At 45.6% G+C, this 12,226-nt stretch overlaps 1 protein-coding gene across 4 annotated transcripts in view; it reads right to left on the bottom strand.

Annotated features, from left to right (window-relative positions):
• The window catches only part of magi1b (membrane associated guanylate kinase, WW and PDZ domain containing 1b), a 134,379-nt gene that overhangs the window by 23,580 nt on the left and 98,573 nt on the right, over positions 1 to 12,226 (bottom strand). For all 4 annotated transcript variants that reach the window (XM_061068993.1, XM_061068992.1, XM_061068994.1 and 1 more), the window contains exons 11-12: positions 9,728 to 9,913; positions 8,965 to 9,624 (exon numbers count right to left, since the gene is read on the bottom strand). In XM_061068993.1, coding sequence (XP_060924976.1) covers positions 8,965 to 9,624; positions 9,728 to 9,913 — 846 coding nt within the window. The remainder of the gene's footprint in view (positions 1 to 8,964; positions 9,625 to 9,727; positions 9,914 to 12,226) is intronic.

Below are 12,226 nucleotides of genomic sequence, written 5' to 3' on the forward strand. Positions count from 1 at the left end.
GCAGGCAGCGCGATCTATCTGCATCACTGCCGCGGCCAGCGCTCGGCTTGACTGGTGCAGCGGAAGAGTGGGGCCAGCCCCGAGGGCTCGGCCGGCTTCTCGTTACAGACCCTGGCTAACGGACTTGCAATGTCAGCGTGTGTGTGTGTTCGAGGGGAGGACAGGGAAGAGTTGAGGAGGAAGGACAGAATCCTGGAGAGCAACACATCCAGAGAATGAAAGAGAGAGAGAGAGGAGCAGAGAGGAGAAAAAGCGAGCTGTGCTCTGGAGTTCCTGGCCGTAGCATTACCCATGGAGAAGGAGTCCAAGATACTGAACATTAAATTATAGGCAACCGTCAGTTCCCCTCTTACTGAGACCATCTTCCTGTGTCCGCTGAGCGCTGCGCTCCAGTGTCGAAGGCTCCAGCATCTATAGGCAGTTGGCGCGTCCTCCCCGTCTCTCCCTTTCCTGCTGTCTTTTCCTTTTTTTCCCTCTCTCTCTCTCTCCCTCCCTCCCTCTCTCTCGCTCACCTCTCTGCACAGTGCCCTCCCTCCCTTCTCAACCCTCAGCATCATCACTCTCTCTTCCTCCCATCCTCTCCCCCTCCCTCCATCTCAGTCTCCTTCCACCCCCACATGCTGATAAACATCCATGTAGCTGCACACAGCAGCAGACAGCTCCGTGCACGCATGGCTCCTGACACACATCGTAGTTTGATGAAGGTGCGACAGAAAGGCACGCGTGAAATATATTGTTGTATGAAATTATGGAAATGAGAGTGGGAGAAGGAATGCATCCAAACAAAGAGAAGATGCAAGACTGGTTTGGTGTGTGTGTGTGTTTGAGTGTGTGTACCTTTATAATGCTTAAAATTCAAGAATGTTTGGTGTATAACACACACACACACACACACACACACACACACACACACACACACACACACACACACACACACACACACACACACACACACACACACACACACACACACACACACACACACACACACACACACACCCCCCCCCCCCCCCCCCCCCAGGTTCGTGTGTAACACATGTACAGCATGGGTGAGACTCAGCAGTGTCTGATCTGAGAAAATGGGCCACTATTGTGTGTCAATCCTTTAGGGAAACTGAGATGATAAGATCACACACACACATACACACTCTAGTCGTCTTTATCTCTCAGACATCTGGGTTCATTCAAAGCTGACAGCCCCAGCTGTGGTGCGTCTGCAGCTTATTTCTTCTCTCCTTCCTCTGCTCTCCTCCCTCTCCTCCCCTTTTCACCTTTTTTTTCATCATTCAGCAGTGTGTAGCCCCCCCCCACCCCACCCCAAATCAGACGCCTATGCATGTCTCGAGGTAAGCATGCTGTCAATCAAAGTGTAATGCTGGCGTTTGATTATTATTCATCCATCTACTGCAACTGATCTGCCGCTGTTGTCTCTCAGTGCGCCCCGGCCCTCTCTCTCTCTCTAGCTTATATAGAACCATAGGTATAGAACCAGTCCTACACAAAATGGAAACACTCGAGCAAACGCACATTTATGATTTGAGGTCAGACAGCAACATTAAAAGTAAGTCACAATTTTGTGATGTTAAATGAAATAATCGAGTTCTACTGATTAACTGTTTATCAGGTTGCTGTTAATCAGATGACTGATGAAGGAAAAAAGCATTAGCTGCAGCCTTAAAACCATTTAAAACTGAATACAGCTGTGCAGAGGTTTGCATAACATTGGTATCTGTGTGTGTGTGTGTGTGCGTGCGTGCGTGCGTGCGTGCGTGCGTGTGTGGGGATGTCAGAGTGTGCTTGAAGCTCCCAGATCAAAAGGTATTGTGGATGTTTGGGCCAACCTTCAGGCCTAATTACATACAAGAGGGAGAAGAGAGCGGCCATCGGGCCTGGCCTGCACTGACAGCCTGAGTGAGAGAGTGCTGACTAAATCCTCTGCACCCCCCCGCGCTCAAAATGTTGCCCAGTCCTCCACAGCTCATTTCATTTTAATTACTAAATCTTCAAAACTGTAGCCCTTAACATTGAAGAGTGAGGGACTATTTAACCTACAGGGCAGTAAATACGTATAACGTGTGTTTTTTATGATTAATGACATATCCTCAGATTATTATGAATTCCAGTGAAACCAAAATAATGACGTAATCAATAAATGTGATTGCAGAAATAAAAAATGACTGATATTTACAGTCTTGTTTCACCGTCTGGAGGAAAGAAATCCATGTATTTCATCAACTTGTTAGTCTGGTTGACTCTTTTGTTTGCATTGGAAATAACAGGCGGTGGAATGAAGACGTTTGTACGTTTGAAAGCCATGGCACAGAATTGCCACAGGACCCCTGGTGTGGATTAATTGTATTCTGCTGAACTCTGCACAGGTTGACAGGACACACGGCGCCCCACGGCTGCAGGCAACAGTTTCCTTCCACACACAGGAACTGTTGTACCAACCTGGCAGCTCACCAGTCACTAAACGGCAGCCATTACTAAGCAGATTATGTTGTCTGTCCACAGTTCCCGCGTGTGTGTGTATGTGTTCCATGTTGCTAGATCTCAGCTGGGAGTGATGGCTTCCAACAGGCAGGTCCATCTGTCACCGTGGCGACAGTGCATGGTGACCGCAAGAGAACCGACAGACGGTCTCCAAGCAACGGTTGTTGTGGGGAGCTGCTCTCGACGTGTACGGTGAAGGAATGAAAGGCTCCAATCAGCTGCGATGTGACAGCCCAGTGGAGTACGCCTTTATTTAGCTCTGTGTGCAGGTGTGTGTAAACAGTGTGTAAAAATGTGACAGAGGAGCACAGGCAACAGGCAGGCTGAGCTTGCACGTGAACAATTGTAGGGGGAAAAAACTGTAAGGGAGCAGTTTTTCTTGTAATGAATATCGTGGCACTATATAATCTAAAAAAATCTGAGCTGCGGAGTGGTGTCTCCTCTGTATTGTGTGTTCCACGGCTTTGAGAGAAAGCAGGGGTGAAATCCGCTCCTCCCACAAATGCACACGTTCATCCAGAGGAGACCCGAGTGCAGATTATCAGCAGAGCATTGTCATGGAAACAAAAGATGGTGCAACGGTGGAGATTTACGACTCGCCCCAGTGGCTGTGGAGGTGTGAAGATGTGTGAGATTGGTGGTGGGGGTGGGGTGAGGGAGCCAGAGGCTCACCTTGTCCCTGTGCAACAAGCAGTGATTCACCGGCACGAGCTTCCAGCCAGCCAAAAAATGAGCAGAGGTGAGTCGTGGGCACCCATAGGCAGGCAGGCCACCTCCCCCCCATCATCATTGCTTTTCAGGACTGCAATGCTGTACATTATGGTGCCATTGGAATGTGCAGTCAGCAGAATTTTTAATGCAAAGTGGGCAAAAATACAACACTTCCTGCCCATACAGTGAATTGATTTTCTATTTTTTCTGTGCACAGACCCATCATCAACGTTTATCTCTTTCTAATGGGTGTGTACAAGGCTGTCTACAGTATATGGGGCCTTATGAATGAGGGTGCCGGTAACTGTGGGGTTTGTTTATGTGGGTTATGTAAGTTCAAGTAATTGTGTTTGTGCCTCTCAATGTGTCTTCTCAAAGAACACTGATCGGTGGAGTGCTTTTTGACAGGAGGCACTTACAAGCTGTCTGTGCTTTTGCCGACCATTATGCCAATAAGAGCCATGTAGTGTGGCATTGATCCACTTGGTGTTTTTACCCTCTTTAAAAGGTGCATGCCCAGAGAGGGAAAAAACCAACAGGAAAACACACATTTCAACCTGTCTGTCTTCAAAGGGGACAATAAATCTCCTTCAAACTGCACTTAAAGGCAATGAGGGGAAACGCAAACAAGTACAAACAAGAGCAAGTACACCCTCCTGTGCTTTAACGCTATGGATGCTTCGCACATGAAGGCTCCTCATGGTTCCCAAGTAGCCATGCGGATAATGTGACGTCTCTGAGACATCTCTGGGTATTTACCCGTTTATTGAAGGGCAGATAAAGGAGGTAACTGATCAGGCTAGGGTTCATGAAATTGTTTAACACCACTTGCATTTGTCAGTCCCTCGATCTGCCATTCGTCCTTCTACTGGCTGCAAGGGACGGAAAAAACAGCCCATCTCTCCTTCAGGAGAAGAGGCCTGATTGCCTAGCAGGGACTAATAATGCATGTCACCGCTGATTGATTCGAGTCATGAAGTGGGGGAGTGAGAGGATTGAGAAGAGAGCTTAGCATCGTGGGGGTTTCTGCGCTGCTGTTTCATCATCTCTCTGATCCTCTGACGTCCGCCCCTTCTCTCTCCCTTTCGTCCACTGCAGCCCTCCACCCCTCCATTTCCTTACATGGCTACAGGCAGTTGCTGAAGCCAGGCACATATCACCTTGCTTTCATTGCAGCACCTGCCTGGCCTTACAAACAGGTAAAAAAAAAGAAAAAGAGAATAGAATGGGGCTCAAGACGCAAATAGGCTTCATTTTTCTACAGATGACTAAACACACATGGGCTATTGAGAGGCTGTGTTTCAAAAAATTGTGCACCCAAACAATTTCTCTCTGATAAAAGGCTGTGCAGCAGGTGCATGCTTCCCTATGGACACTATAACAATTATTCTTACTTAAATGGAGCACAGGAGAGGAAATGAGCGTCTGTGCTACAGCAAAGCATCGGGGGGAATTGGATTATGTCATTGCCTCAGTAGGGGCAGGAGAAGACAGACAGAGGGGAAATGAGTACATTTGAGCAATGTATTTAGTAATTACACAAATGAAAGAACGATGTTTCATGAAATACAGACTTGATTCAAGTCATAAATCATGCCCATGTGTATAGGTAGTACATCCCAGAGTACAAAATGGGTAAAATCACATGTGTTCGACCTGTGAATCTCCAGCTCAGATAAAGAGAGCAAAAAAGCAAACTTTCCATAAGATTCACTTTTTTTCTAGTCCAGTCTGCACACTGTTCCTTGTGTGGAATGAAAACACTTGTCATAGTTTCACACAAGCGGACACTGCTCTCGGTGGGAGATGGGTGAGGGGCACAACGCTGTGCACAGCCTCCTTAACGAGTGTGTGCCTTAACGCACAGATCCTCAGGGATAGTCTCTCGCCTTCATGTGGGCGAGCGGGGTGTGAATCTACATAACGGCAGTGGGGGGTAGAGACAGAAAGAGAGGGATACAGGGGGGGGATCTCCACCAATTAAGACTATACCGGGGTCTTTTCTGCTGCAAATCTTTAATTGGATGCATTACTGTTCCTGTTTGTGGTCCACTGTGAGTGTGTGTGTCTGTGTGTGTCAGTGTGTGTTTGCATGTTTGGATGCAACCGGTGTTTGCAGGGGGAGGAAGAGATTCTTGATGGATGGAAGGAGAGCGAGTGTAAAATGAGAGCGAGAGGGAAAAGATGTATGTGTATGATAAGCACAGCCGACATCAGGACCCCAATTAGAGGCCAGTGCGCCTCGTTTCTACAGGCGGAGCGAGAGAGCAGCAAAGAGAGGAGGAGCGAGAGAGTAATTAAGGTACCGCATGCAGAGCCTTGGTTTGATGTCTCAGGAGTTGGCCTGTGTGAATACGTTTGACAACACGCATGGCATGTGAATGATTACCAGGGCACTGATACGCAAGAGAGTGCATGATTCAAAACAAAATCACCATTCGACAGAGAGAAATCTGATGAAAATCTGGTCACTTACAATTCATTGAAAATGTTTGGGTTTTAGACATCTGGGAAGGTCTAAATGACATTTTTACTTTCTCAACATTTTATAGACAAAAACACTAAATTAATTGGCCAGAAAAACACAAATCAATAATCCATAAATAAACAAATAAAAAAAATGATATATATATAATTAGTCGCACCCCTCGAGCAAATATATTTCCGGGTCTTTCAGAAAATGATATTCCTAAAACATATGCACAGGCTGATTATTATTAAAGAAGTTAATTACTAGTACCAATATGATTGAGTATCAATGACTTATGAATATGAACACAAGCATCTGTACAAGATCTTTGCTGAGGTTACTGTAGCACTACTTTGGTTCTCTATTACTGTGTTGTGATGTTAGAGTGATCAGGTTCATCAGCTGAAAGCAATATCCAATTTATTCCATCTGCACCAAAGTACACACAAACTCATATTAGTTCTTAGCCTGGGTGCCAGACAAACTTAGCCCCGCCCACAACATTTGAGGTCGGGAAGTTCGGTCTGGCATTGTTCCGTTGGGGAGAAACTATGGCCGAACATAAACTTATCGGACCAATCAAATTGTCAGGGCGGGCTTTATACGATGATGGACAGATGATCAACAGTAACGTAATCAACCACGTCACCAAAGAGCGCTTGGGTTTGCACCGTGAGCGCAGATGCCAGCTGTTAGCATCGGTGCTGCGCCTCTTCAGGAACTGACCAGGCAGTATACTTGGTTAGAAGGAGAGAGAGAGAGAAAGAGAGCATGTATCTTGCAAGTAGGGATGGGCATAATTAATCGACGATCGATTAATTGATCATTAAGAATTAGTCTTTCATCGATAAAACTATTGCATGTTCGCTATGTGGCAGGAGGTCGTTATATCCGAGGTGCCCTGAACGCAGCACAGCGAGGCTGTTAGCAGCTGGAGGCAGCAGTCCGGAGCTAGCCTCCGCGGCTCGGCTTCATGTCCGCACACGGACCGCCAATCCACGGGGAAGGGAACCCGAACCCCGGAGCGGCTAGCTGCTCTCTCAGCGGGGCTTAGGAGTAAAGCAGCGCATATTTTCAAGTGTAACCATTGAACAGATTCCATTTAACTGCCACAAGAGTTGTTCATCTTGTAATAAAGATCTCAATGAGGAAACACGCTGTGTTGTTTTGTTTTTTTGTCCGTGGTATCGAAATTGGTATCGAGAATAGTGTTATTTTACTGGTATTGTCACAGACTACTACATTTTTGGTATCGTGACACCCCTACTTACAAATGGTAAGAGAAAGTCCTGACTGTCTGACTTAGTAAATAACTCACAATGTCGCTTGACATACGTCACATACTACGTTGCTCTGATTGGTTGTAGGTCTATCCAATTGAGCGAAGAGGCATTTATTTTCCTGGTTCGGTTGAAACACGCCCCATAATCACAGCCCAATGGAGCAGTATCAGACTCATATTCTAACTAGAATTATGAGTATCACAACGTCAGGCTAATTAATTCTCTAAATAAGCCATGAATTTTTCCCGCCCTGATCCAGATCGACACCAAAATTGAATGGGATCTTTCCTGATCCGTACTGCATCCTCCATCACGTTTTATGGAAAACATAACGCCCCGAAAACATTACCTCCTTGGTGGAGGTTACCAGCAACCAGGAACGTGCAATGAGGATTCTTCAGTATTATTTATTTGCATAAACACCAGATGAATTCAACTGAATTTAATGTTTGTTTCCTGCGTTTGTATGTTTATTAGCCCGTTGTCTCCCTTCACACTGAACTGTAATTATGATAAAAACAATTTGCTGGTACAATTAAATTAGTTCCATACAGATTATCATCATCCATTCCCTAGTGTTTTATCTTAGTGCCATTCCTCCTATCACAGACTGTCTGCAGCTATCAGAGCCAGACACTTTGCTCACACACAGCACAGCTAAACTGCCGTCTGTTTTACTGACAGCCCATGATGATGCTCTATCACTTTATGGGCTTCTGTATACTAAAGAGGAACGAGTTGTGTGTGTGTGTGGGTGTGTGTGTGTAGGTGAGACAGAGAGAGTGACAGAATGGAGAAAGCCAGATGGAAGTTGAGGTGAAGTTCCAAGTGGAGAGAAAGACTGAGATTCAATGCAAGACTACAATGTGACTTGTCTACTGTTCATCTGACCAATATCCCTTTAGCAGCTCTATGCCTCCAACCCTACTGTGGTTATAACTGCGCTGTGCACACACAAAGACAAAAAAAAACCTTTTTGGTTATTTGAATTAATAAGCCCCAAAGCAAGCTATGGACAGCCTGACAGAGAAAATGGTCCAATTACTTGTATCACACAGTGCGTTTAGAGCTCTGAAGATCTGAGAGTCTGAGGGGGATTGGAGAGAAAATACTGAAATTTAATAATTTCAGTTCTCTCCTCGATTCAAAGTTGCTTTGTTTCCATTTAATGCTGCGTCTGTGAGACACAGATTTTCAGTCAGGAGCCTTGACAAGAGCCAGGTGGGGCACGTTCAATAGCAGCATTAGTTTGCACTGTTTCTGGAGCGATGACATTGACCAGTGAAAACGTCTGTCAACAGCTAAATGTCACCGTCTTCAGCTCATACCAAGTCAGGGAAGCAGGTGGGTGGATAAAAGCGAGCCAGCCCCATTTTTTAACAGACTCTAGCATGGGCGTACACTAAAAGCCAAAAAACAAACTAGACATATTCTCAACAAACAGAAACAGAGCACCAGACGGACGGGAAGAAAATAAATATTTCACACTCTCTGACCTGAAACAGCAACCAAACCTGAGTTTTCTTTCCTGTGTTTACCCTTCTTTTCCTAGTAGATCCATTTACTCTTTTAACTTCCCTTTTCTCTGCCACCTTCCCATCTCAAGAGAGCAATAAGGTTCTGACTGTTGATGTCATTCAGCGTAAAGACTTCCCTCTCTATTCCCACTTCACTTCTCCACGTTCTCAAGTGTTATTTCAACTTTCTTTCTTCCCTCTATCATGCCTTCTTTGCAATCGCCTGTTTGCCTCCAACCTCTATTTACATGAATACATTAATATGTACTGTATGTCAATAAAAGCTCTATATGAGCTGGAGCAGCCTGTAAGGCAGAGACCGATTATTTCTTGTCAACTGCATGAAGCAGATATGAGGGGTTTGCTTTGTTTTGCAGCACCACATGGACCTCCACTTTACTCATCTCCATCTGCTTTCACTATTTACAATACAAGTGGTGAATGTACTGACACAGCGCGGATGCTTAAAGAGAGATTGGCCTGCACTCACCTCTCTGCACCAGCATGGTGACCTCTCTGCCTTTGGGACACTTGCTGAGCATGTCGACCACCTGGTTGTGAGACATGCTCTGCACGTTTCTCTTGTTCACCTCCACGATGATGTCCCCCTCCTTGAGACCACGGCAGCGAGGGTAGTCCACGATCTGCTTCACCCTCTGCCCCCCACCTCCGGGACTGTCGGCGATGGTAAAGCCGAAGCCCTTGTCTCCTTTCTCCATGTGTACGGTGATGAGTTCTGGTTGCGTGGCGATGGATGAGGCCAGGGTGACCGAGTCGCTGGGGTAGCCGTGCTGGGAAGAGGTATCGGAGGCCAACTCAGCGGAGGGGCTGTGGGATCGCGGGAGGCCATTGAGGGGTGCGCCTCCGTTGTTCAAGATGTTGTTGTTGTTCTGACTGCCGTGGCTGGATGGGGAGTCGTAGCTTTTGGTGGCCTCCTGGCCGTTGACGATGATGGGATCTTTGTTTTCAAGAATAGCCACTGAGGTAACCAGGCTGGTGTTGGGGTCATCGGGATCAAAGGGGAGTGGGTAGCCACGGCACAGCTCCAAGTTGACCATGGAGCCAATTGGGATGGACTGGAAGATCTTTACAACTTGGGCATGGGTGTAGCCAAGTACACATGTATCGTTGACGCTCACGATTACATCACCTTAGAGGAGGGAGGACAAGTTAAGTAAAGCATTTTATGTATTCTGCCAAAGTTTCCCTTAGCAGCCTTCCTTCTTGGTAAACTTTAAATTCAGTACACCCACCTGTCTCCATCTTGCCATCCAGGGCTGCAGGTCCATCAAGGACCAGACTCTTTATCTGTAGGAACTCGTCTGGCTCGTCGCCTCCTACGACAGTGAAGCCGAACCCCCGGCGACTCTTTTTCAGCTTGGTGTCGATGAAAGTCCCATTCAGCTCTGATCGGTTCCGAGTAAAGAAAGGCTTCCCCCCTGAACACACAGACACAGACCATTAACTTTAGACTGTACTGGTAGACAGATGTAACAGAGCAAACTGTATTAAGAGGCTCTGGATTCTGTTTGTTCAATACTGTTATTAATCAAAACATTTACGTTTCATTCTCTTTAACCACTGCAACTAAATTAAGTTGGCCATTACTGGCCATTATATAGTGTTCACCCAAATAACACAACATTACTCACAAAGGACTGACTACATTAAATGGATTAGAATGTAATCTGAAACACAAAAAGGAAAGGGAGATAATCCCAAATGCAAAAAGCCCAATCAATCCAACAATTTCAGGGCCACGTTTTGTTGGGCTTCAACCACTGCTTCCCTTAATCAATGCTACTGGCTCTAATGTGTGACAACTGTTAATAGTAGTAGTATATACTACTGGCTGAATATACTTTGTTAGATGCTTGAAGAGGATACTGTCCTGATTAAGGTAATATTGATCCCTTAAAAGTATATGAGTCTAAAGCAGTGTTCAAAGCATAAGTTAAGATATCACTACTCGAAAGGGGACTTAAAGTACTTCAAACAATACAAGACAAATATTAAAATTCCTTTTTTAACATGATGCTGCAAATTAAATGATACTATTTTCTGTCACCTTTACTTAGAATGGTTTTTAACAAAGGTTAAATGACATACATATGTGCATACGAGACTGTTTTGCGTTGATAAGTAGCTGCCGATAATATTCAACACTGATTGCGAAGGTTTAATTAACAGATTTCTCCATTAAACACATTTCAGAGTGGTGTAAAGCAATGAGAAGTACTCAGACAGGGCAATCCAAACCCAATTAGTCAGCTTCCCTCCCTTTGTTCTTGCTTTTTTCTACCTCATTATGTATCATTAAGGATACTAGCAAGAGAGATAGGAGATGTTATCAGTCTAAATCGAAGAAATGGAGTGAGGTATTCACGACTGCAAGTGAGAGGAATGAGGAATTGAATAGACGGAAGAGGAGCCACATACACAGGGAAAATGATTTCACATAAATTAGGTCATACTTCACAAAAATGAATGAGGAGTTGTTGATTGAGGTGAAGGGAAGACACAGGCTGAACAAAGACAAGAGGAAGAAGAGAGTGAAGAAGCAGGGACCACAGAGGAATGGGCTTAGGGACCGGCCGGACCACATCGGGTGATAGCAGTGTTACGGTTGATGCATTCAATGAAACATGCATAACCACTGGACCCACTTGGTGTCCTTGTGTTTCTGTAGTTTTGTGCATTGTGTGTGTGTGTGTGTGTTTATGTTTATGTGTGTGCGTATATTCGTGTGCAGCGCCTTTGAATCACATTTTTCAGAACAGGCAAGATGCAACAAAACTGCGAGCTGAAATGGCGGCTTTATCCACCAGGGATCCACAGATGTAAGAACAGACCAGGAAGCAGGAGAAACATGAAAGCCAAAGAATGAGATAAAGAGATTTCAAATGATGACTTTCTCCGGAGGAATGTCAAGGCCCAGGACTGCACGGAACAGTAAAGTCAGGGAGGGTGGGGAGAGACAGAGACAAACAAAGATGGAAGAGACGGAGAGATGGACTGAACAAACAATTGAACCAAAGCAGAGGGAGGGGTGGGGGGTGGGGGCAATAAGACAAAAGACAGCGAGATGGCCAATGTGAGCTATAAAATAGAGAGATCGATGAGGGAGAAAGGAAAAGGCAGCTGATAGAGCAGCGAGGGAGAGTAAGAGGGGGAGACAGGGTGAGGCAGTTAATTCTCTGGCATGGATGCGCTAATTAGACAAGCTGCTAGTGGGAGGCTGGTATAAAAGGAGCTGGCAACAAGGAGAGGAAGAAAAAACCACAGTAACGGCGAGACACTGTGTCTGTAGGTGTGAGCGCTGGTAGATGACGGGTGAAATCAGGCCACTATTTGATCCGAAAAATTGGAACAACATGAGATAGGTTCCAAGAGAATCAGCATGTGGCCACAGTAAACACGGAGGGAGCACGTACATAAAACAAAACCGCGCCTGGCACCGTCACATCCAGTGTGTTGGCACAAAAATACAAACATGGCCTTGAGTGCTCTGTTGGGAAAAAAAAGTCTACTGTACATAACCAATGAGTTGAATTTGACTATACTTATTATGAATATGTGATGAAGCTTATACAAGGAGCTGCTTTACAGTGTCAATTCATAACTGGTCCTCCATCATGAAAACTCAAACATGGCCTGAGGCAGCAGCTCAGGAAAACACACCACTGTACGAGCTGAATTTGGTTTGACTCATAATAAGTCCCTCTGGGTAGCACGGCACAGAAACAGGAAAG

Source organism: Limanda limanda, chromosome 4, assembly GCF_963576545.1.
Source record: "Limanda limanda chromosome 4, fLimLim1.1, whole genome shotgun sequence".
In the NCBI taxonomy this organism is placed as follows: Eukaryota; Metazoa; Chordata; class Actinopteri; order Pleuronectiformes; family Pleuronectidae; genus Limanda; species Limanda limanda.